The following is a 27,423-nucleotide window of genomic DNA, read 5'->3' on the forward strand; positions in this document are numbered from 1 at the left end:
TTTTTTCCTTTTCATAGCTAAGTAGTTGTGTTCCAAATTACGCATTTGGAAAGTGCACAGTGTAGTGATGTTACTACAGTGACTTCATTTGGGCTATTTTATTTTCATAGCGAAGGAGTTGTATCCCAAATGATGCACTATACTAGACACTTATTCTATGCACCATGTACTCAAATGTCTAGTATATAATGTTATTTTGTCATCCAGCATTGGAGTCTCTTTCCAGTACATAATTAAAATTGTGACAATTGAGGGCATGAAGCATCTAACATTCCAAATGTTTTTTTGTTGTTGTTTTTTTTTTGGTTATTTAAGTGCATCATCCGGGCATTTGAAGGGCACTTTTTCCTTTTGGAATTTTTTAAATTCCTATTGACTATTTATCCATAACTTTTTATAATAATTATTAAATAAAACAACACAGAATAGTGCAAAAATACACAAATTGGGATGCATCTTATAATTTGACTCGGTTTAAATTGAGTGTAATGCTATTGGTTATATTTAGCTTAAGTTTAATGTAGTCACCATAATCAATATTTTTTTTTCAAAATACTCTTTCTGTGGCAAAAATAAAAAATAAAAATATGAATCATAATTTTAAATACATTTAAACAAACAGACAAACAATTAATATTATATTATATTATATTATATTATATTATATTATATAGGCATTTTATTTGCATAAAAGCAATGGGGGGAGGGGGCAATGAATCAATGAATGAACCTCAATTAGGTTAACATTCAATTAAAGATATATATATATATATATATATATATATATATATATATATATATATATATGCCATTCAAAAGTTTAGAGTTGATAAGAATTTTTTTAGACAAATTATTATTATTATAAATGATCATTTATTCAGCAAGAATTCATTACATTAATCAAAAGTGACAGTAAAGATATTTAGGACATTCCAAAATGTTTACATTTCTTGAACTTTTTATTTATCAAAGAATCCTAGGAGGGAAAGGCATCACTGTATCTACCAAAATATTAAGCAGCACAACTGTTTAAGATAAAAAAATAAATGTTTCTTGAGAAGCATATCGGCATATCAGAATCATGATTCTGAAGGATCATGTGACACTGAAGACTGGAGAAATGATGCTGAAAATACAGCTTTGATCACAGGAATAAATTACATTTGAAATATCTTAAAATAGAAAGCAGTTACTTTTATATTGTAATAATGTGTCACAATATTACTGTTTTTATTATATTTTTAATCAAATAAATGACGCATTGATAAGAATAAGAGACAAAAACATTAACTTTCTTTTTTTTTTTTTTTTTTTACCCCAAACTTGAAAGATTTCTGAATTAGCCTGAAGCTTGTTTCAAATTAGCTTCCTCAACACTGGTACTCGTCTAGAATAAATCAGGCTGGAGATCTGAAAGGTGCGGCGTGTGTTCTCCAAGGCTGGCACTCTTTGATAATACTTTATGAGCCAATAGAAGGTCCCAAGACTCCTTTAACACACACACTGTAATAAACACATTCTGTGCAGTGTCTTGGACATGCTGTCAGAGGCGAAACATTATTATGATGTGTTACTGAGGAATTTTACCTCTTTAATTTATGGAGGGAAAAGAGAGAGAGAGGAAACATCCCAAAGGCTGAAAAATGCTGGCCAGACACGCATGTGCAGCTTAGCAATAACATCCTGGAGCGTGTATTTTTAGTAGGCAAGCTTTGGACCTTGCTGCCTCGATGGGGTGCTGGCAAGGCCAGATCATGGTCCTATACAAGCCCCCTGGACACACGTTTCAAAGGCCAGACCCACACAGCACCCCTAGTGGACATGCAGACAGTTTCCTATAAAAAAAAAAAAAACATTATTATATAATATATATATATATATATATATAACCTTTTCCAATTTAAAATAAATAATTAAAATATATATATTTTTATACATATTTTTTTTCCCCCAAGCTAATAATAATGTGCACATTTTAGGGGTAGATAAGGTACAGATTTGGTAATTGTTATTTTTTGATAAAAATTGTAATTGCGAATACAATTTGTTTGTAGAGCTGCACAATTTGGCCAACATTTTGTGATCGTACGTGAATAGAGCTATAAAAATTGTTAGTAGTAGTATTAGTAATAATAATAATAATAATAATACTTCTAAATAAACATAACTGACAAACGGAGAAAGTTGTAGTACCAAATATTTGCCACCCCCAAAAAAGAAACATGCCAAACGTCCAAAATTGTCCAGAAATATCATATCAATTTATTTGGCCAAGCTTTTTTCATTCTTGGACTACTAAAGAAACATAAAAATGCTACGAAATGTACAAGATATAAGAAATATTGCTATTGTAATATTTCATAGTAAAATACAATTATTTTGTTTTCAAAAAAAGAAAATCTATTTTATTTTAAGTGTAGAACTACAATACTAACATTTATGACTGTCAAACTATTTTACCATAAATAGCCTTTGTGATTTGATACTCGCACAGACTTTTATGATTTCCTTTATTTATTTGGTTATTTATTTATCGTTCAGCCCTGGATGAATTTTGCTCATTTTGTGAAGTGTAGGCAAGCATTAGATAAATTGTAGACAGCACTGCAAAAATGGCTTCTTTATCAGCTAAAATGTCTAAAAACACTTCAAATGTATGTTTGTTTTGTGTTATGGAACTGGCAGATTTTCCACTTGCTTTAGATATAAAGAGTTTAAAGACAAATAAAAGAGTGTCATTGCAGTAAAACAGAATAGACTTAAATGCCTCAATCTTGTACAGTTAAGTTTTTTTTTATGTTTAAACTGAAAAAAAACAAGTCATAAGGCATGAGACTCACCACTCATGCTTTATAAACTGAAGGTCCTGCTCTTCAGCTTCCTTTGGCAGTTTTGGAGGCCCAGGCCCAGTCCATAATCCAGCCCTGGAAAAAATGGGAGAGCACTTGAGTCAGATTTACTAGTTCCATTCATTTAAAACCTCGACAAGAAACATAGTTACATGGACAAACAAACAAGTCCACCGTAAACTCAGTCTCAGCAGAGCCAGCTTACCAAACCAATCCACAAGCTGACGTCCAAAGTCAGTGAAAACTCATCTATAGGCCTTTTACAAATCACTCAGCGGTGCTTTTCTTCAGCTTCGAGTATGATTTCAGGTCAGCTCCTTTGAGAGCGCCATCCAATCCTCGGTATGAAAGGGCGTCTCCCTCCCAAAGCTGCCACCATTCGATGTGTGATGCAAGGACAAGAGGCTTTGCCAGGCGATAGGACACCTGTTCTCCAGAAAGATTACTTTGCTCAGCAACCAGACGGAATATTGATTTTCAGCTTTTCCTCCCTAGTGCACAAAAGCCCATTCGGATTAGAGGGTTATCCCCTCCTCGGCCTCAAATGGACTGCCTAATTCCTCCCATCTTGTCATTTGGACCCCCTGGCGAGAGCATTTCCAAAATCACAATGACATTTGCGGGGGAAAAATCAGCCCACACACGCTTCAAACGCTGTGTTGTACTTTTCCATCAGCCATAACGTCAAACAGAGATGTTTTCCTGGAGCGATACGGTGTGTATAAACTGTGGGCCTGAACTGGCTCCATTGTTTGGGTGTCGGGGGCGGACAGCTCTTTCAGTCACACATCGGTGAGATCACCAACCGAGACTTGGGCTAACAGAGAGTGTCTGAAATTCTTCTGGGGCCTTATCTGTACCGTTACCAGCATCAATAATACAGTGTTACTGTGTAAAGGACAGATAAGCTCCCCTTTCCACCCAGAGACGCTGCTGCTGCAGAAGCTTGTTTTAGGAAGGGTCAACACTGACATCAAATGGTCAACAGCCGTAATAGCATCATAGCATGAGTCGACCTTCTAGTGCCAGGACCCACGGGCCAATCTTGGTCCTGATGACCTTTGATTTAGCCCTGAAATATCAAAAGGGTGGAGGAAAAAATATGACAGTGAAGCATATCTTTATTTTTATATCTACTTGATATCTAAAATTTTGCATTGAACTAAATATAGCAGAATTTAAATTTAATTAGATTTTATTTTTATATGTAATCTAGTTTAATATAATGCAGCATTTACTTTAGGCCTATGATTCTGAATCAGGTTTCATTTTTAGCACTTCATAGTGAAAGGTTTGGCCATCTCTGTATGCTGCACGAAAAATTATTGGAGAAGGTTTTACAAGAAAATAATACCTCAGTTTGTCTTCTTCAAAATTTGTTACTTAAAGTTTTTTTTGTAATTATTTCTCAAATTGACTAGCGAATTTTTGAGTGAAAATTATATTAAATTTTTCAGTTTGGTAAATAAACACATTTCCAAAACTTAAAATAAATGATATCTGAAATAATAAAATGACATAAAATAAATACAATAAAGAAAATAGCAAACATTGCAACATTTATCATTTTCATTTAGTTGTCCTCAATGTACTAAAATGGCTGAAAAAAATAAAAATAATATATAAATAAATAAATGAACTAAAAAGATAAAAAAAAAAGATTAAAACTTACATAGACACTAAAAAAAAACTAATACAAATAACGAAAATGCAAAACAAAATTATTAAACCGTTTAACTGAAATTAAAATATAAAATAAAATCCCTGGCCCTCTGCAGGTCTTAAAGAAAGTCTCTTAATTTGCCCTTCAACAAACTAAGGCTTTAAAAAATATTAACATGTTCCTTTGCCTTTTTTCCCCCTGATACAAATATCTGAACATCCTGAAAGTTTTTTCCATATTCAACTTTTTAGGAGCAGAGCAAGCCTTAATCTACTTATATATATATATATATATATATATGTGTGTGTGTGTGATAATAATAATAATAAAGTGTTTCTAATGCTGCAAAAACTTAAAAATATTCCAAAATATTAATGCAAACTATTATAGTATCTAACTAATGTCATTATAACAGAGATAAAACATTCTAGTCATTTTGTTCTTGCCTTTAAAGTCAATGCAAGAAATAGTCCGACAGATTCCCTAAGACTGGTGAGTGTATATAGGCAGAACAAGATGATACTAACCAATAACAGACTCCCAGTCTTAGGTCAGTTTGAAGGGCTTTGTCTGACTGATCAGTGGAAACTCTGAGTAATGCTGTAAGAGCTATTGTTTTGCTCCGTAATCTATTGGGGCTTCGAGTGACCCTCCCAACACAATGGGCCAAAGTTTTTTGTAACCTTTTAGCAATGTGAATATGTAGGAGTGCCCCAACTTGGAACATTAATGTTAATGAGAAAAGGGTTTTCTGCTTACTGATCTGCTACATAACTCCATAACTCCCAAATGACATCACCATCTCCTCCTCACTTGCAGACAGATGTAATTATTGAAAGTGAGAGAAATGCAAATCAACAAATGCAAATATCCTCTATTGCAGTCTGTTTTCTGGGAAGATCTAAGCATTTCCATCAAGCTGCTGATGTTCAGAGCACATACAGTAAGGTCCAAAAGTCTGCATTTTTATAATAAATTAGCATTTATTAAATATGTATTTTTAATAAAGATTATTGTCATTTTAAATAGTGCATAATCTTCTTCCCCAAACTGACCTTTTTTATTTCAATGAAAAAATGTGCTTTTATTATTATTATTATTTTATTTTTTTTGTATGTAATATTTAGCACCCCGAACCCGGTGGTGGACACCGGAAGTAAGGGATGCCGTCAAGCTGAAGAAGGAGTCCTATCGGGCCTGGTTGGCTTGTGGGACTCCTGAGGCAGCTGACAGGTACCGGCAGGCCAAGCGGACTACAGCCCGGGTGGTTGTGGAGGCAAAAACTCGGGCCTGGGAGGAGTTCGGTGAGGCCATGGAGAAGGACTATCGGTCAGCCTCGAAGAGATTCTGGCAAACCGTCCGGCGCCTCAGGAGAGGGAAGCAGTGCCCTACCAACGCTGTTTACAGTAAAGGTGGGGAGCTGTTGACCTCAACTGGGGATGTCGTTGGACGGTGGAAGGAATACTTCGAGGATCTCCTCAATCCCGCTGTCACGTCTTCCATTGAGGAAGCAGAGGCTGAGGGCTCAGATGTGGACTCGTCCATCACCCAAGCTGAAGTCACCGAGGTAGTCAAGAAACTCCTCGGTGGCAAGGCACCGGGGGTGGATGAGATCCGCCCTGAGTACCTCAAGTCTCTGGATGTTGTGGGGCTGTCACGCCTCTGCAGCATCGCGTGGCAGTCGGGGACGGTGCCTCTGGGATGGCAGACCGGGGTGGTGGTCCCTCTTTTTAAGAAGGGGGACCGGAGGGTGTGTTCCAACTACAGGGGGATCACACTTCTCAGCCTCCCTGGGAAAGTCTATGCCAGGGTACTGGAGAGGAGAATCCGGCCGATAGTAGAACCTCGGATTCAGGAGGAACAGTGTGGTTTTCGTCCAGGCCGTGGAACACTGGACCAGCTCTATACCCTCTACAGGGTGCTGGAGGGTTCATGGGAGTTTGCCCAACCAGTCCACATGTGCTTTGTGGATTTGGAGAAGGCATTCGACTGTGTCCCTCGCGGCGGCCTGTGGAGGGTGCTCCGGGAGTATGGGGTCCGGGGCCCTTTGCTAAGGGCTATCCGGTCCCTGTACGACCGGAGCAGGAGCTTGGTTCGTATTGCCAGCAGTAAGTCAGACTTGTTCCCGGTGCGTGTTGGACTCCGGCAGGGCTGCCCTTTGTCGCCGGTTCTGTTCATGATTTTTATGGACAGAATTTCTAGGCGCAGCCAGGGGCCGGAGGGGGTCAGGTTTGGTGACAACACGATTTCGTCTCTGCTCTTTGCGGATGATGTTGTCGTGTTGGCCTCATCAAGCCAGGACCTTCAGCATGCACTGGGACGGTTTGCAGCCGAGTGTGAAGCGGCTGGGATGAGAATCAGCACCTCCAAATCCGAGGCCATGGTCCTCAGTCGGAAAAGGGTGGCTTGCCCACTTCAGGTTGGTGGAGAGTTCCTGCCTCAAGTGGAGGAGTTTAAGTATCTTGGGGTCTTGTTCACGAGTGAGGGAAGGATGGAACGGGAGATTGACAGACGGATCGGTGCAGCTTCTGCAGTAATGCGGTCGATGTACCGGTCTGTCGTGGTGAAGAAAGAGCTGAGCCGCAAGGCGAAGCTCTCGATTTACCGGTCAATCTACGTTCCTACTCTCACCTATGGTCATGAGCTTTGGGTCATGACCGAAAGGACAAGATCCCGGATACAGGCGGCCGAAATGAGCTTTCTCCGCAGGGTGGCTGGGCGATCCCTTAGAGATAGGGTGAGAAGCTCAGTCACCCGGGAGGAGCTCAGAGTAGAGCCGCTGCTCCTCCACATCGAGAGGGGTCAGCTGAGGTGGCTCGGGCATCTGTTCCGGATGCCTCCTGGACGCCTTCCCGGGAAGGTGTTCCGGGCGCGTCCCACTGGGAGGAGACCCCGGGGAAGACCTAGGACACGCTGGAGAGACTATGTCTCCCGGCTGGCCTGGGAACGCCTCGGTGTCCCCCCAGAAGAGCTGGAGGAAGTGTCTAGGGAGAGGGAAGTCTGGGGTTCTCTGCTTAGACTGCTGCCCTCGCGACCCGGCCCCGGATAAGCGGAAGAAGATGGATGGATGGATGGATAATATTTAGCATTTTAGGGGATTTTATGGTCCTAAATGATATTAATTGAATAGTTTTGACCACAGAGCAAAAAAATAAATTTCCATCTTAAACTGTCATAAATCTTGAATGCTGTGGAACACAGATTTACATTGGCAAATTATTACTGAAGTGTAAAAAGTGAAACTAAGAAAAACAATTAGGTTTATTATTATGAAAAATTGACAAAAATACTGTTTTTAAAATTCTGTGTGAAATATATATTATCCAAAACATGTTTTACAAGTAAAACTGCATGAAAATCAAATCCGTCAATCTAATCAAGTTGTGTTCTGAAATTTATTTTCATGTCCGCTATTTAGTGTGTGTGTGTGTGTGTGTGTGTGTGCGTGTGTGTGTGTGTGTGTGTTCACATAGCCAAAACCAAGTGCTCACCATAAGTTTCTTACCATTCCAATAAATTAAACAATTCTAAAAAAAACAAAACACTAAACTTTTTGATCAAAAATGACCGAACGGCACCAGAGGGTTTAATAAAACAAAATTCCAGATTTTCATTGTAATCTCAGCCTTTTGGAGCCTACTGTGCATCTGGACAGATTAGCATCCACATTCCCATGTTTCATGATCTATAGTTGAGGGAATTACATCAGATCAAATCTTTGTTACTGTATTTCATGCATTCCTACCCTTAATCCATAAATGTTCACATTACACATGTTTATTTTGGCTGTGAAGAAGAGAATTTGAAATAATGCATGGCCAATCTACAGCGCTTGACCTGCCTCCAAGGTTTCTTTGTGTGCGAGTTTATTTTTCCGTCTCATTTTCCTCGGTATGTGACCGAAGAGCAATGGAAAAAGAGGCTTGGCCTCTGAAGTGATTGGTACTGTGACAGTTACATTAGTAAAATAAAATACCTTTCATTCAGATCCGGTAATGAAGTGTAACGCTGCACCTCATTCACATGATTAACTAGAGGCGAAGCTTCCAAGAAATGCACAAACCAGGACACTCTTTCTAGCAACAGTGTACTTTAATGTAACTGATTTGGATCTCTCTTTAATGTATACTTTTTTTTTTGCCAAAACAATACAATGAGGCTGTAAAACATGAAGCAACTAAAATGACATGGTTCTGTACAGCAATAGTATCTCATTCACACATTCTAAGTCTGTTAATGAGTGGACATAAAAAAAATATAATAACAACACTGCTGACTAATACATGGAGGAGTGCGGAGCTGATTTTGATGGAAGGTCTCTTTCTTTGACTGCCTAAATGTTTTCAGGTAAATGCAAACACTTTTGTCATTTCTGTGTGGTTTGGAAATGACTGTTTGGATAACACAGTTTGCATTGTTTATCTACGCCTGAGCACCAAATGAAATATCCAGAAAGTCAAGCAAAGCAAGTAAATATATATTCTACTGTGCATCATCACTCTTACACCATGTTTACACCAGACACGTCCAGCACCACAAATGTAGATGTTTCCCATTTTAATCAACTCAACGGCCTACACTTTCTAGTGACTTTAATTTGAAATCAAATCATTTCACTTGCACATTTCATACATGTGAATTAATTAACTATTATAATAACTTGATTATTACATCAAAATCAGATTATGAAATTGCCTTTGGCCTACTAATTTAAACCATCTAACCATACTGTAAGTTGCAATGCAAAATTGCATCTCATGCATGAACTGATTGCACTAAGTGACTGTTTACAAGAAAGTCTCTATTGTCAAACAGCCCATGCAAGTCAGTTTTAAAATAGGATTTTATTTTCCACAGATTGATTTATTTTTATTGAAGCACAGCCTTGAGCTTCCAGTGCAGACATCCTCACGAAGCTGGACGCTTCCAGAGTAAACACGGTGTTGCTGTTAGGATAATTGAAGCAGTCGTATTTATTAAGATATTTTGAACTTTTTCAGCTCTTGATCATTAAGTGCTTTGCATTCTTTTGGAGCAGTTTTGTAAGGCTAAACACAAGGGAATCATGGCAACCAAACACAGTGGAACACGTCATATAGCATGTGCATCGAGTCAAAACAGACCCCCATGCCAAAAACAACAAGCCGTCGTTCGCACACGACCAGACAGTGATCAATTCTCAAACAAAGGCATACAAACGTGAAATCAAATCTTTGGCAAAAATGAAGTATTTACATACATAAAAGCAAGACACGGGACAGTTTTCAGGGCGGCATGGACATCCTACTTAAACTAAAGAAGTGTGTTTGGGGGGTACGTTCTCTGCAAATCACAGTTAAAACACTGCAGTATTACTTTTCATCTAAATTTAAGAAGGGTTCAGAACGGGAGGATGCGTAGATGACGACATGGCTGGCAATACCTGACAGCGCCTCAGGATGGCAGTATTAAACAATACTGAATTCTGCCTGAGAGAATCACTGCGAGGGGCCAAACAGTGGCTTTCACCGAGGGCTGAACACTGGGAGGGAAAGGATGCCAAAATAATAACCATAATACAAAAATAAAGACACTTCCTTACTTTTCTTTACACAAAGCCTCTTGCAGTAAACAATACAACCAAGCACTGGGTAAAATATGGACAAACCCAGCGACTGGGTTGTTTTGACCCAGAAGTTTGGGTTAAACATTTACCGTCCATATTTAACCAAGCATTTTTTAGAGTGATGCAAAAGCAAAGTCTATGTCGATCTAAAGCTAAAGGAAAACGACGTGAGAAAAAACATCCAATAATGACAAGCTTTCCAAATACATACACTTTACACCATACATCATAGAACCCTTCTCAAAATCTCACGATTTTGAAATATTAGCCAAAATAAAGATTATTTCTTTTGGAGGCTAATCTTTATGTAGACTATACAATATATCTATAGGTAAATGAGTTAACATGGAGCAAAAAAAAAAATGTAGCAAAGACATAATAATACAATAAATATTCAGTAAAATCGCTTTCTGATGTATTTTATATATATACTTAGCTTACTTTGGGGTAGAATGATAGTGTGAGTGTGTTTGAAGCGAGGCATAGAGATACAGTGACAGATCTACACCTCACTGCCAGATACACAATGATACACACTCAGACCTGAAGAGAAGAGAGCACAGCAGCGGCTCATGGACGCTAACAATTGCAGATCAGGATATAAAAGTTGATGCTTGACACGTGCATAAAGATCTCAAGAAGATATTGTGTTCAATTCAGCTCAGAAGTTACAACTAGCTGCTTGGAAAGTGTCATAGAACAGCATATCAAATCAGATGTCCATCCATTACTGTGACTTTTCCCAAATGGAAAGAGCTGACTGCAACATTTTGATTCATGACGGAGTTTTGGTTCCTTGCCACTGTCACCTTTAGCTTGCACACTTGGGGTTTATTCAGAAAACTATTATCAGTTTGACTGCACTGACTATCCGATGACAACAACTTAATCTGAATTAAGCTGCTTAATAACACCATTGTCTTCTCTGGAGCTGCCTGTGAATTCATTTTAAATACTGATGAGCTTTACAACATTGACACTGTTAGTGAACTAAACTGATCCAATATCGAACTAAACTGAGCTGAATCACACAATTTTCTTCTGTAATGTTGCTTTTCAGCTGAAACTGAAGTTCTTCCATAATTAATTTTGCAAATGTATTGGAATTTCCTGTTTTATTACTGTGCAGCTGCTTTCAAACCATCTGCATTGTATAAAGCGCTAGGAAATAAACGTCTCTTGAAATCTATGACATTATGCAAACAGCTGCACCCAGATGAAGAGAAATATTACGTTTTAAGCATTTATTTATTTATTATTTTTTTCCTTGCTTGTCACCTCTCAGTCTGACTTCAAATGCCATTGTATTGCACTTTCCTGAAAATTAAGACTTTCCAAATGGAAACCGCTGGATATTTATGGACCAGAAGTGAATGGAGAAGCTGAATTGCTGAAACAACAACTCCAGCATCCCATTTTCTCTGAAGAGCATCTTTGAGGATGGGAATATCTAACCTTTACTTATATCTTCTGCCAGATCTGCCACATGCAAGGGGCCTTTAAAATCCCCACAAGGCTTTAAGTTTATAAAGAGTGGACTCTTAGTTGGCTTATGAAAAGGTCTTGCACTTGTAGCGTGAGAAACAGGAGCCGCTTTCAGAAGGAAAAAATGTGATGCTTCAGTTCATATGTACAGTTTTAACGAAGCAGCCGTGGTTTATCAAGATATACAAGGATGCTTGAATAAATGATTGGTTTGTCCTGACTGCTCTCTTATCTTTGGTGCATCAGCCCCACATTTCATCCTACTCATCAACCTTTTTTTTACTTTTTCTTTTCCTTTTCCTTTTTTCTTAAAAAAAGAGCAACAAAATCACTGACATCATTTCCACATTCCCTCCAAGTGAGATGAAGATCACCTCCCCTCTGTACTTCACTCCTCTATGCCCACCCTGCACTTCCTCTGTCCCTTTTCCTCACTGCCGTCCAAATAACCCTTCCTCACATATACACACAGCCTCTCACCCAAACATACAGAACAAAAAACAGACATTTAAAAAGAATTCAACAGAACAAAATGAAAGTCCTCCGGAAAGCAGCGGCATGGGAAGAGTTCACCGCTTCTGAGAGTTGATCACTTTGGAGACAAAGTTGACGATGGCTGTGGCCGGTTGATCTGGATCCATCTCGGCAAACAGGTGACTGACATTGTCTGTCGTGCTGCCTTGCTTTCTGGCCACAAAGCCAAAGAACCTGTGAAGAAGAAGAAAAAAATCTTAATGTATGTATTATAATAATACACTCTTTGTTTTAAGGACAGTTCACAAAGAACGCATTCTTGCATTCTGTCTGTAAGACCAGGAGCTAGTGAAGGCTTGAATCTAGTTGAAGAGATTCACAGCAGTACTTGGATGAATCTTAGAAAACATGTCCAGGTCACATTCCACCCCAAAATTGAAAGAAATAAAAAAACGTACTGTAACTAACTTTTCATACAGATTTATGTGACTAATCACACATTAAAACTTGTACAATCAACATAAAGGAAGAATAATTTTAAATAATATGTTCAATGACTATAAGAATATTGGTAACACTTTAGTGTCCAATTCTCACTATTAATTAGTTGTTTATTAGCATGGATTACTGGGATATTGGCTGTTTATTATTACTTAAAAAACACATATTAATGTCTTATTCTGAACAACCTTATACTAAATCTTTAAACTTAACACCTGCTTTACTAAGTATTAATAAGCAGTAATTAGGAGTATATTGAGGCAACAGTCATAGTAACTGTAAGAGTAAATTAAAAGTGAGAATTTGACCCTAATCTAAAGTGTGACCAGAATAATTGATGTAGTTTTCTATTATTTATTTGAAAGAATTAAAAGAACTGTTTCATGTACCATTTACTTGTCGAGGTTGATATAGAAAGTAATAAATAATTAAATCCTTTTTGAAGAAAGTAATTTGAACCGTAATGGAATTAAACTCTTGAAGATACTTTTTCAGAATAACTTACCCAACACTGATATACTATATACTGATACACACACACACACACACACACACACACACACACACACACACACACACACACCTGATATATATATATGTGTGTATGTGTATGTGTGTGTGTGTGTGTGTATATGAATGTATATATATATATATATATATATATATATATATGTATATATATATATATATATATATATATATATATATATATATATATATATATGTATATATATATATATATGTATATATATATATATATATATATATGTATATATATATATGTATATATATATATATATATATATATATATATATATATATATATATATATATATATATATATATATATATATATAAAATTTCCAAACTTGAAAATCATACTTTTAAATCTCACTGACATTTCCAGGCTTTCCACAACTGGAAAACCAGCACAGGAATAAGAATGTCCTGCATGTGCTTAATATATATATATGATATATATATATATATATATATAATTACTCATCTTTTTTTTCTGACCTGAACATGTTCTTAATAAAACTTCCCCTGCCATTCTGACTGTCATGATCCGGTCATTGAACTTCTGTTTATTCACCACCAGAGGTCATCATCCACAACAGAGACTATCACACTACACAGTACACCCTGGACTACATTTCCCATGCTCCATTGCACCAATCACATTCACCTGATAACAATCACACCATGCATCTGAGACCAATCACACATACACAGCACAATCATCAGACACGCTTTATAAGCATTGGACTTCCCCTCATACACTGCCGAGTATTGTTCTGCATATATCCCTCTCCTTGCGATAGCTGCGATACCAAGCCATTACGTGTTTGTTTTCATAGTCTTGCTTTAGTTTCTTGTTTTCATAGTCTTGTTTCAGTTTATAGTTTTCATAGTCTTGTGTCAGTTTATTGTTTTCATAGTTTAGTCTTTTCCTTGCCCTGCCCGCTTTCTCGTGTTTTGACCCATTTGCTCTGGTTACTAGATTACCCCTCATGTCTACCCTCTGGATATTGTTTGCTCATTGAAGACCCACGCTTGCCCTAGGATTATTCTTGTGTCTTGCCCTCTATATACCTGTTTGTCATTGTTTGACCCATGCCTGTTATGACCACATCTCTGTCCAATAAAAGCTTGCACATGGATACGCACATCTTACGTCTCATCAGCTCCGTTACACTAACAATAAATTGGGCTATTCACACGTGAAACTTACTTCACAACAAACGCACATTCATGCTCTGATGTCTCTTTTGTGGTTAAACATAAAATATAATTCCTCCATTGTTGTTTCGGATTTTGCCTGTGCTTGCTACGTCGTAATCACGTCACTACTAGAGGAAGCTCCTGATTGGTTGCAATGCGAATTTTCGCCAAAGTGTGGATTTTTCAACTCAACCAAAACACTCAATTCGAACTGTGTTTTTGGATGAATCGCGTCATTCACCTCACCTCATTTGTGCGAATCGCACCGCAGGATGTCCATTCGTGTCTTTGCACTGACTTAACATGTAAATCACTCGCGCTTAATGCTTCATTCATCTCTGGTGTGAACGTACCATTAGAGTTGGTATGTACATGTGAACTCTGGCACTCATTCTGGCATCAGATCTTAAAGGAACACTCGACTATTTTTGAAAATAGGCAAATTTTCCAACTCCCTAGAGAGTTGAGTTTTACCATTGTTGAATCCATTCAGCCAATCTCCGGGTCTGGCTGTAGCACTTTAGGTGTAGCTTAGCATAGATCATTGATATTACGCAGCGTCTAAAAAAAATATGCTATCGTTGGAAGTTAGCAAGGGACTATTTTCAGCCGCTGCGTAATATATACTGCGCCTGCTGCACCTATGGTATGGCAGCAAAGTTCCTTGATTATTACGCCAGAATGACAGTATAGTTCCTAGCCATATTGGCCAAGAAAATGTAAACTTTTTAATTTTCCGTCGGTCTTAGTGCACGATGTAACTACAGAAGAGTCAGGTTTTAAATAGGAAAAATATCAAAACTCTATGGCCATTTTTGAGCGAGATGCTAACGGTCTAATCAGATTCAATATTCCATGCTAAACTAAGCTAGAAGTGCTATTCGAATGGATTCGAAAACAGTAAAAATAAACTGTTTAACTCCAGAGGAGTTGTAAAATGAGCCTATTTTCAAAAATAGTGGAGTGTTCCTTTAAATACATATCCCTGCTCTGCCCTCAAATGATCTAAACATATAAACCCAGCAGCATTCTTTATTCTGTCATGATATTAAACCCAAGCTACTCCTGAACCACAACAACAGAATTCATGTTCATGCCTTTGACATAGTGCTTTCATCCTCAGCTCAGTCCAATGATCTGTTCCTCCTCTTTAACATATCTGGACGCTGCATCAACAGCAAAGTTCCAGTCTGATCTCTTTCAAAAGCAGCCCAGATCGAGCCATGAGGGCTGTCACATGCCTCATAGCTCCAGGATTGTAAAGTGCCTTGTGCGTGAAAACTCAAGTGCTTAGTAAAGAGATCTGATCATATTGGCTGTGAGAGGATCATATCATATCATATCATGTCTCTTTAAAAGAGCTCACAAAAAAAACCCTCAAGTTGTTCCAAACCTGTATGAATACCAATATATATATATATATATATATATATATATATATATATATATATATATATATATATATAAATGTGTTTTTTTTGGGGGGGGGGGGGTCTTTTGAAGTCAATGGCTACCAGCAACTGTTCGATTACCAGCATTCTTCAAAATATCTTCTTTTGTGTTCAACAGAAGGAAGCTCATATAGGTTTGGAATAACTTGGGTGAGTGAATGACATAATTTATTAGAATGATGAAGCATTTGAGAATCATTTATCCTTGATGTATGTAGTGTGTGGCTTCTAAATCATGGCACACGTGTGTGAGGGTTGGCAGGTTAGCATCATGTTCTTTGATGATCACAATCCTGCTCATTCATCACGATAGCCCTGAGCACAGGCACTCTATCCCATGATGCACAGGGAATGGGGAGCAGCTCTTGGGACTGATGCATATCTAAACTGTTTTCAGATAACAGCATCTGCTAAGCTGCCAAAGATCAAGTTCACAGTTATCAAAACTTACTTTGCAGTGCCACCCTCTTGTTTGCTCCACCTGGAACGACATTGAAACAGATTATGAATGTTTAACTTTGAGCAACTATAGCACTAATGAAAAAAAAATTAAGAAAAAAAAAATAATAAAGTATTCAAGGAGCACACAGATCTCTTGCAAGAGATAAAAATCAATACAATAAAAACAATAACAGCTTTACTAATCACACAGTAAAAGCAAGTTGTAAATAAAACAGATTTTACAGTAAAATACTATTCTGGTCTTTCTACGTTTCGTGATTAATTTAATGTTTGTTACTTTTTTGTGAAATTTGCTATTATATTCCTATATATATTCCTACACCTTTTTTATTTTATTTTTTTTCAGTTTAGTAGTAGCCACAATGGTATGATGTTCTGAATTGTTCTAGTGTATTTATTTTTGTAAATCTGTAAATTTTTGTAAATTCTTTTTTTCACATATTTCTCAAGAGTTTATTTATTATATACTGTCTTTTATTATTTGTGTTTATGTCTATAATTCCTTGTTGGTTATGTTTGATGCACTGTAGGATGAGAAACTAACAAAAAATATATATATATAATGTGACAAAAAACCTTAAATCTTAAAACTTGAGATTACATTTTTCAAAATGCCTTGAATTGTAATATTGCACAACATTAACAGCAATATGGCCTGGCAAGCACAGACATAATTCTGATCCTGTCACCAGATCCACTGATCGATATATAAATGTTGTGACATCGACTGCTGTGGCTAAAGTTAATGGTAATGTTTCAGGGTTTGCTTACTTCCTCTCCTGTGGATCAATGTCACAGAACGTGACCGTGCTGAGGGGATAATGACGTCTGAAGAAAACCCTGTTGAAGAAATGACGGGTATGTGCTTTTAAAACATGTTCAGATGTAGCTCTTGAAAACATTACGATTTAAACAGGAAAGTAAGAAAGAAAGAAAGAAAGAAAGAAAGAAAGAAAGAAAGAAAAGAAAGAAACTCACTTTCTCTGGTTGTCAGTGAGCGTTATGCCTTGTGCCGACACCTTGAAGTGAACAATGGTGGCTGAAGGTGTAGGACTGGATGCAATGGTTTCTGAGATGGCCTTGGCGATGGCCTGAGGCCCAGTCAGAGACTCCATATCCACAGAGTTTATGTACAGGACATTGCATGCTGAGAAAAACAAGAAAACATGCATAGATCAATAACCAAGCTGGTATTTGCAGAGAAATAAATTACAGCTGCATTATGTAATGCATATGTGCCTTAATAAACTCTGATCTTCATACACACTGTGATTTCATCAAACACACACATATCATTAGTACATTCTGCATATGCAAAACCCAGTGGTTCTCAAAGTGTGGGTTGGAGGTATAAGCCTAAAATGCTAAAATATCATTCATATTCACGTATTTAAGCATGCTATTTATATATATGCTAAATACATTTTTATATATTTTCCATTACATTTAAAGTTTAGTTTAATAAAAAAAAGGTTTAATTTAATTAAAGTTTTCATCTAATATTTTAGAATATTTTATTTTAAGATTTTATTTATTTATTTTTTATTTAATATTATTTTCGTTTAAACTACCCCTTCAACATTTCTCCTGCAAATCAGCATTAATGATTTATTGTATTTGTATTTTTATTTACAAAATACATCTTTGAAATATTCTATGTATTTTTGCATGCATTTTTTCTTTTTATTATTACAAAGACCTATCTTAGACTTTAGAGAATACAGTAAATGCAGGTAAGGCTTTTTATTTATTTGTTTTTATTTTTATTTACTTTTTAACAAATACAATTCAACAGTTGTATGTAATTTACTAAAATATGGCAACAGCTGATTAGCATGAATGATTAGGAGGGCTCAAAACTTTTCTTGTCTCAAAGGTGGCACTGAAAAAAGAAATTGAGAACCACTGGCATCATCTATCAGTAGATCCATGCATAGTAATCTAACATCGGTCATGAAGGAACATGCCATATTCATTTAGAAAGGTGTTCTTGAAATACAATCGAGGCCTTGACAAAAAGCTGAACACAGAGCAGCCGAACAGTTTTTAGCAGACAGGGGAAGGTACTTCTGGAGGTCTGGACTATCACATGCACAGACAGTAGTAAAAGAGGAGTGCGGTTCTCTCTCTAGACACGGCAGTCAAAGTCAGGCTAAACACAACAACAGATACAGGAATAAAATACACAAAGCATCACTGGGTTTACCATGGGAGTCAGCTGGACTCTTCTGCCCTAAATCATTTCCACAGGAGTGACACCAGGGTGGGGAAAAACATGGTAGTTGGTTCAGAGTTGATATCATATCATATAAACAAGTAACAGAGCTAGTTTGACTGCATTAACACTTGGACTAATGGAATAAAACCCTCATTATAATGTATCTAAAGAGCATAATAGAGATCCACGATTCATATAAATAAATAGATTTACTAGAATTACTATTTTTAAAAAAATGAGCAGATTGTTCCTTATTTAGGGGATTTTGCTGAATGAAGTTGCACTAAACACATTCAACTTTAATGCATTAAAAAAGAAAAACAGCTTTTAAAGAAATGTTCCAAATTAAATATGACCTTTTAACCTAGTAAAGATATACTTTTAGCTCTATAGAAAAATATCTAGTTTCTCATGGAAGTTAGAGCAAGAAAATGTAAACTTTTTATCAAATAAGTTCACATTCTCTGGACTTTCGTTCATGCATTTACATATAATTTCAATGTATTATATCTATCAACATTCTGAATATTAGCTATATCAACAACCTTAAAGGCATAATGTTGATTACCACAAAATATAATTGACTAATCCCTCAGCTTTCTTTTCCTTTTTATTTGTATTTTTTTCAAAACACTGAAATACAGTCCAGCATTTCCAATTGTAAAAAAAAAAAAAAAATCAGCTCACATTTTTGTTAAATGTGTTTTAATGTTTGTTGTCTGGCCCTTGTACTTCTTGTGTAAGTGCCTTACTGTAACTGTGATTATTGCCTTTTTAAAACAATGACAGTTGAAAGGTTGTTTTCTGTAGTAACTGACATTGTGCCACAAATCGGTAGATCTTAATTTGAAGCTGGAACATTGCATTTCATGAGTTTAAACGTTAGATGAATAAAAAGATACAAATACGTTATTGTGATATACCAATAATCACTGATGTAAATATTCTCACCTGCACCCTGTTTGAGCATCTCTGCCGCCGGGTTAGTTGGCGTTGCGATCTCAGATGACTCCTCCAGAGGATCTGTAAAAATCACAACGGGTCTAAGTTTAGACTCAACACATCCTGTCTGTTTAACCTGTCATAGTGCTGCGAGAATTAGTGCTAAGCCAGGAATCAAAGCTCCTGGCTAACACAGTGTTTGAAAAGGCAGAGATGCACACATAAAGGTGCGTGGTTTCATGAACCCCTGACACTTGGATGGCATATAGCAGTTGGCTGAGGACAGAGGCTTACTGAACGTGCAGACCTCAATTATTCACAACAGGCAAACAGGACATACATCATCATGACATAGAGCAGCTAAGATAGGTCACTGTCTGTGTAGAGAAAATGATATGACGTCTCACCTCTGGTTGGTATGACTAGTTTGCAGGGTAGAGCCAGAGGAGTGATTGAGTGCTGGTAGACCAGTGCAGACAGGCAGCCTGAACACAGAGGATGAAAACAAAATTGGGGTCAGATTTATGAGCAGAAATCAGAGGAGGGCATACTCTACATTAGAACCCCCTGAAACGGTCAAAATTTGATGCCCGGCTTTGACAATCCATAAATCCATGTTGTTGACCAGTTGTGTCAGCGAAAGTTGGGACATTCATACCGGCACTTGCTTTAACCTCCACAGAGTCTTAATTTATTAAACCTCTGCTTCAAATATTTGACTATATTAGGAAAAACAAACTCTGGAGAGCCTTTTTTTGGGCAGAACGTGTCCTACTGCTCGTGATAAACAGCGGAACTTCGGAAGCAAAATGTCCAGGTTAATTGTGGAAAGAAGTCCTTGTTGCCAATTTTAAAAGATATTATCAGCTTGTAAACTCTCTTCCTTCAGCAATCAGATTTTATCAATACTAACAGGAAATTAAGACAGTTTACTTCAAGGCCCCTTTACAGGAATCGTTCACTCCTAAACAGCTGCTCACCTTAATGTTGTTCCAAATCTGACTTTCTTCTTTAATCGGAGCACACAAAATAATAATTTGTCCATTCTTTTTTTAATATTTGGAATTAAACGATGACAGATGCGCTCCAAAAAATATATATATATAAAAATGATCACAAACGTAGTTAGTATGACTGCTGTATTCTAATGCATTTATGCTTTCTGAACCCATATGACAGTTTCACGTAACACAAAGAGTAAAGTATTTGTAGTGGAAAATAACCAATATTTTGATCTTCTCATCACATTAAGCTATCATATGACTTCAGAAGACAACTTCTATGATATGTTTATGGAGCTTTTGCTCCTTTTGATGGCCATGGTCATTGTGTACTGCATGAAAAGTAGCTTAAAGATTCTACAGAAATTCACCTTTAGTATTTACAGGAAAAATGAACAGCATAATACTTTGGAATGATATGAAGATGAGAACATTTTCTTTGGTGAACTGATCCTGTGAGCAGTGGGCGTCCTGGCAGAGATTCAGCTGGAGGAGTGGAACTTAGGTACTTCTGTACATTTATTAACTTGAGTAGTATTCCCGACAACACCGGAATCCTGCCAAATTTCACCCACACCTGAAAATCCCCTGCTTTCATTCCCACAAAAACCGAGTTGTCCTTTGTTCTGCTTTTCGATAATAAATACACGCTTATGCTATGGTTAACGTAACGGGATGTTTGAGCTCTTATGCAAGCTGCCCAGCCCTGGATTTTTATGCCTCCTTATTTGATGTGGAACGGGGCATATTGAAGAAGACAGCACTGTCCATTGAACAGACGAGGCATCCGTGTAATGTGGTCAGCAGACAGTAAATTACAGAGGGGCCGTCTTTAAGCTGTACTTAATAATGTCTGCTGCTTCCATGCTGTCGTTTGGACTACATATGTTCTGCAGCTTTCTGGAAGCTACACGGACAACTTGACTTAAAGGAAAGGATTCACGTGCTAACTTGTATTGAACCACACAAGCATTTGTTCTACAAGCTTGACAGATTGGACTTTCACATTAGTGAACATTCAGCAAATCGTTCTCGTGTCAGTGTTCGTAAGCTATTAGAAGCAATAAGGCTACTCAGGCAAAAATCCTTTCAACGTGGTTCATTCTAATTAAAAATTACTATTTGAATGTATCTTCAACATGCTTATATTAAACACAGAACAGTTTAATTTACCAAAGTATGGCTCGTTAGGACAGCCCTTCAGTCTCACGCCTTTTGGACTCGTCTCAATCAGGAAATGTCTCACCAACTCATTAGTGACGTCTCCAGCTGAAATAAATATGGGATAAAAATGTTCAAATAAAGTAACACAGCACAACCAATAATAGTATCATTTGTAGAGCAGATTCTCCTTCTGTTGATATCTTTAAATTTACTTAAATTATTGATTTTTTCATATTAGCAAAGCAAAATTATTCAAATATTTGTACACAATTGACTGAATTGGTGTTTCTCAATCTTAAAAACAGTATTTCCTGTCCATTATAATATAATTAAAATAAATAAAACTCAATTTATTGATTAAATGGACATGAAGCAAATCTACAAAAACAAATAACATTTTGGACTGTTGAAACTATATTATTACACAATAAAAAAAGAGCATATATAAGATTGTACGTGCCACAACTGACCAATCAGAATCCATTATTTCAGAGAATTATGTACTGTAATAATATTGAGTAAAAAGAATAAGTGACAGGTAGTGCAGGGAAACCACTGTCTTTGGTTTTCCTTTTGAAACGTTTCAGTGTGTGTTAGGTGTGTGTATGTGTGTGTGTCTGCTGCAGACACAAAAGGATAATGATCCAGGTGGGTTCAGATCTCCTGTCTGGAATTGATCCTGCAAATGATTATCTGCATTAGCCGCATGCCCGGAGGAGGCACATGAAATACCTTTCTTTGTAGGTTGCACAGTCGGAGGTGGAGAGGCAACTTTCATGGCCAAGCCGTAGGCCCCTCTGAAGGAATGACTGTCCCGAATGACAAAGGCTCCAGGCTCTTGATCCTTCAGCATGTTGATCGCTACAGTGAGGAGAAGAAAATCACAAAGGCAGTCTATTTGTAGCATAATGACAGCTTCAGTCTTATAAAATTAAAATAAATATAATCAATCTCCCCCACCAAAAAAAAGTTATAAAAGTCCAAATTGTGTGGCATCCCAGGTTCTGTTTATTGTGCAACAACAAATACTACTAATAACCATAAAAATAAAAATATGATTATATTTATTATATTTTATTCTATAAATATATTCACCAGTTATAATTTTTTATTATAATTATTTTAATAATTTTTTATATTTTTTTTAATTCTTTTATTATTACTTTATGTCAATCACTTTGGGGGAAAAAAAGCATCTGCTAAATGAATACATGTAAATGTATTTTTCACCATGTGACATTGTTTTTTCAATCATTATTCACCAGTTGGAGATGTGAAAGTGAAGGCTATAATATGTTAACAAATTGCTGTAATGTACCCTGCAGTTTAACACACAGAGAGATAGGGAGCGAGTGGAGGAAAAACCCTTTCTAAGCAGGTTTATTCGTTATCGTTAAGACAAGTTAATAAAGCAACAGATGCAGATGTTCACTGGATTTAACTGCGCACACGTGTTGAGTGCCGTGTGATGTCACTGCATGTGCTTGCGTTTAGAGAAGACTCCAGCGCAGATGATCTAATCCAATAAGAGCACAGAGGAGAACCAGATGTGGAGACTAACAGCGATTGACCTCATATAGGGTGGCTTGAGACATATTTTACTGTTTATGGAAGTTGTGAGCCTCATTCGGCGGTCTAAATATAGATAAATTAATCCTGGGACACACATACACTGCATCCTTACCTTGGTCTCTGGAGATATCTGGTTTATACCAGAATTTGGACGTGTCCTGGACAAACTTCACGTTCAGCCTGGTCTCCGGACTTCCATCTGGGAAATGAAATATGCAGTTTATTTAGCAGTCCATCAGCTGTAAACTGAAACTGGTTTAATATGCATAAGCTAATGAATGGAGTACTCTTTCAAAACTACACTGACACACACACACCTGTCTAATCAGTATCAGAAGTATTTAATCACTTATTAAATTAACGACTTCAACACCTACAACAAGCACATATTTCTCACAGCCCAATAACACAGATCCTGTAACAGCACGGATCTAATACAGTCTTACTGCTCTAAGAAAACGGGTAGTAAAAAAAAAAAAAAAAAAAAAATAATAATAATTATAATAAAACATTATTTCAATGATATCCTAAAAGACATGGAAGAAGATAAAGTCCATGATATGCAATCAATAAGAGAATGCCATTTTATAGGATCTCATCAACAATTAAAAAATTATGAATTTTCTACTTAATGCATCAGTTCATTGTATTCACTGAATTTTCTACTAGACATTAATCTACGTTTTGTGATTTACAAGAAATGCTCTAACATCTGATTACATTGAGCCCGCTTTTTGCATTTCCAATATGATCCATAAAGTTTATTTATTATAATATACTGTACTATTTAATAGTTTGGGGTCATGGGATTTAAACAAAAAAAATCTAATAAATAAATTTGAGTCTCTATGGTCACTAAGGCCCCATTAATTTAATCAAAACACAGTAAAAACTGTAATGATGTGAAATATTACTACAACAAAAAAAAACTGTTTTCTATTTTAATATATTTTAAATTTAATTTATTTCTGTGTTGAAAAGCTGAACTTTCAGCATTATTACTCCAGTCTTCAGAGTCACATTTGCTGTTGTTTCATATATTTGTGGTATTTTTATTTTTGAAAAATAGATAATTCGAAAGAACAATATTTATTTAAAAGAGAAATCATTTGTAAATGGCTTTACTTGGCTGTATTAAAGTATAATAATAATAATAATAATAATAAATAAATCTAACTGACTCTTTGAATTCTTACACATTTTTGAATGGGAATATATATATTATGAAAAATATCAAAAATTCAGTTCAATACAGATCAACCTTCCATATATGGCATTCCTGTTTATTATTCAATCATACTTAAAAACTACACAATCAGCAGTTACCTAGAAAACGTCCTTACACTTAAATTAAAAAGAAAATTAATTGTAACAGTAACTGAATTGGAAATCTGAAGGCACTCCGAATCCAATGCTCCCTACTGGAATTTATTTTCATGAAGTCTTACCATACATGTTGAGTTTGGAGAAGTCAGGGAGCGTGTGGAAGAAATGAACGCTTGGAGTGCTGCCACCACTGGACACTGGAGAGGACATCTTCCCGTTGAGCGTTCCATAGGACAGTCCACCATTGGAGCGATCGCTGCTGGACATGTGTCTCTTTTCAGGAAGCTGTGGTTGGGGGGCAGGACTGTCCTGCCTGAATCCCACTCCATCTATGTATCCAGCCGGAGAGACTGGGAAAGAAGGTGTAGATGGCGCCTGGTATCCAGAGGAACTGCTTTGGCGCGAAAGGGCTCCGTGCCGCTCTTCCGGGGTGGTGTAGCCGCTGTACATCGGGTGTCTGTCCAGACTAGGGCTACCCTGCGTTAGGGATGGGTGGCATCCCAGAACGGGACTGCCCTGGCTAGGATGTGTAAGTGAGGATTGCCTGCTCAGGACAGGGCTACCCTGGTTGGGTTGGGTAACAGATGGCTGTCTACTCAACACTGGGCTGCTGTGGTTCGGCAGAATGATTGGTTGATTTGGGGACACCTGTCGGTTGAGGACTGGGCTGCTCTGGTTGGCTTGTCCCATAGGTTGCCTGCTGAGAATCGGACTGCTCTGAGTCCCATGGGTGACGGGATACTGTCTGGACTGCATCGGACTGCTCTGCGTTCCTTGTGACACCATTGCGTGTCTTCCTTGCAGGGGACTACCGGCCATTCCAGGCAGGTGACCATTGGCCGGGGTCGGCTGTCGGCCCAGAAGGGGGCTGTCCTGATTAGGTAGCCTGTGCTGGAGGCTGGGAGCGGACGTCATGTCGGGCAGGGCAGCTTGGTATCTTGTTCCAGGGCTTCCGGCGAGTGGCTGGATGGTCGTGACATTATTTTGCATGGCCTCTGGTAGAGAGGGGCTAATATCAGGTGTGATGTAGCCACCCAACATGCTGCTAGAGGTGGGGTTAAAGGGTGTGGGTGTTTGGTATGTGCTTCCGGAGGGCTGGGAGTGAAGGACAGAGTCAACAGCAGCCTGGGACAGAGAATTCAACCCCACTCCGCTATCGGTCAATGTGCTTACACTGAAAGAGCGCAAAACAAGAGAACAAGAATGATTATGAAAGATAAGCTACTAAAGACTGATATTCAAATGCATTTGTAACAGACAGTACACGGATACTTTTTAGCTAGATGGCATTCTGCATTCTGATGCATTTATTGTGTAATCAAAAAGATTTGATCTCACATACTTTACGCATACAAAATGCTATTTTTTTGTTTTCTCACATGAAGAGAGACTGCATTTAATTACATCTAGCTGAATGTGGATAATGAAAACATTTGCATGTATATCATTCATTCATTCATTTTTTTTTTTTTTCCCTGTGACAGTCAATTATTGCAACATTTTTTATTTTATAAAAATAAAACAATTATAAATATATATATATATGTATATATATTTTTTTTTTTATAACACTGTATGGAACATGAGGCTAGAGGCCACTTACACTGCATCTGGTCTCTGAATGGGGCTGCTGGAGGAAAGAGGAGAGTTGTAGGCATGGGACGGCCCAGCAGGACGAGCTAAGCTGTCACTGTCATATGTTGGAGACACGGGCGACGCTGGTGGCCCACTTGCAGCTGCTTTGGCCACAGACTCCACATAGCTACGAGGCTCTAGCAAAAAAGAAAGACAGAAATACCTGTGAGTGCAAGAGTTTAGACAAGTCAAAAAAAAAGTAAAAACTAAGATAGTAAATAAATACTTTCTAAGCCCATGAGGTGACATCTGACCCTGAATTGTGAAGAAATTTCACAGGTGAATAGGATAAAATGAGTTGTAATGAAGAATGGAGACGACCGTGACGTGTAAAATGGCAAAAATCGACCAGAAGGTGAGGTGGTTTGGATGGAACACTAGACTTAAATCTTGTGCATTCTTACCTTCCTCATCCTCACTTTCTGTTTTCCAGACAGCAGAAGAACAAAAGTATAAGACATAAATAGTAGAAGTTCAAAGAATAATGGAGAAGAAGGGATACTTGCTAAGCGTGAAAAATGAACGATAACAACTTCATACATTAGAATATATTAATTTCTTCCATAATCACAAAAACACAACCTCTGTTTGTTTTCCATTCAAGCAAAGTTGAAGGCTGTTCAATAAAAAGGACAAAAATTTCCTCTAAAAAATGTCAAATTGGTCCATACGACTCGTGTTTCATCTCCTTTTGTATTTTACCCTAGTAAAAATTAATAGTAATGACACAAGGGTGCAAAAACAAAGAAAGCATTTGCACATTTGTGCAAATTATTACTTTTAAGAGAACAAAAAAGGGAACACAACCAAAGAAAACAGAATGTTATCTACATTCACATTTTTGCTGCTCGAAATACCAACAGGCCCAGTGCAGATTGAAATTTCCAAAGTTACATCCCTTATCTTCAAATAAGCACATGACATCATTTAAGCTAACTATAGTAAGACAAAAAGGCCCCTGTGACACATCATCTCGTAATAATGTTAGTGTGTGTACTGTATGTGTGGCTCTTGTTTTTGGGCAGGCCTCAAATGAATTCCCTGAGGAGCGACGCTAAAATCAGCCCTGCATGAGAACTTGTTCCAAACTAAAGAGTCTCCACAATTCCTCATAGGATCCTGTTACCTCCGACTCTACAAAAAAATACATAAGTCTGACCGGTGAATCTCACTGAACCTGCAGAGACGAGACCAGGTCATACATCACCTCGGAAAACAAAAGAAAAAAGAAATAGGAAAAGAAATGTGGACTTGTTTTCATGACTTCACCCCTAGAGACATTGTAAAAATGCATTAAAAGAAACAATTGAATACATTGTTTTCTGGCTATATTTTTGCTGAGCATGCTAA

General features: G+C 37.3%; 1 protein-coding gene across 13 annotated transcripts in view; it reads right to left on the minus strand.

Moving 5' to 3' along the window:
• Nucleotides 1-8,585: 8,585 nt before the first annotated feature.
• The window catches only part of LOC132095506 (tensin-1-like), a 244,394-nt gene continuing 225,556 nt past the window's right edge, over nt 8,586-27,423 (minus strand). For 9 of the 13 annotated variants that reach the window (XM_059500569.1, XM_059500564.1, XM_059500573.1 and 6 more), the window contains 13 exons: nt 26,478-26,495; nt 26,042-26,210; nt 24,561-25,612; nt 23,225-23,311; nt 22,273-22,401; nt 21,550-21,645; nt 19,783-19,860; nt 19,385-19,456; nt 18,422-18,448; nt 17,194-17,362; nt 16,987-17,055; nt 16,205-16,234; nt 8,586-12,310 (listed from right to left, as the gene is read on the minus strand). In XM_059500569.1, the coding sequence (XP_059356552.1) occupies nt 12,172-12,310; nt 16,205-16,234; nt 16,987-17,055; nt 17,194-17,362; nt 18,422-18,448; nt 19,385-19,456; nt 19,783-19,860; nt 21,550-21,645; nt 22,273-22,401; nt 23,225-23,311; nt 24,561-25,612; nt 26,042-26,210; nt 26,478-26,495 (2,135 nt within the window). In that variant the 3' untranslated portion in view covers nt 8,586-12,171. The remainder of the gene's footprint in view (nt 12,311-16,204; nt 16,235-16,986; nt 17,056-17,193; nt 17,363-18,421; nt 18,449-19,384; nt 19,457-19,782; nt 19,861-21,549; nt 21,646-22,272; nt 22,402-23,224; nt 23,312-24,560; nt 25,613-26,041; nt 26,211-26,477; nt 26,496-27,423) is intronic. The other 4 variants (XM_059500570.1, XM_059500566.1, XM_059500568.1 and 1 more) reach the window with 2 other exon arrangements.

Source organism: Carassius carassius, chromosome 19 (genome assembly GCF_963082965.1).
Source record: "Carassius carassius chromosome 19, fCarCar2.1, whole genome shotgun sequence".
Taxonomy (NCBI): Eukaryota; Metazoa; Chordata; class Actinopteri; order Cypriniformes; family Cyprinidae; genus Carassius; species Carassius carassius.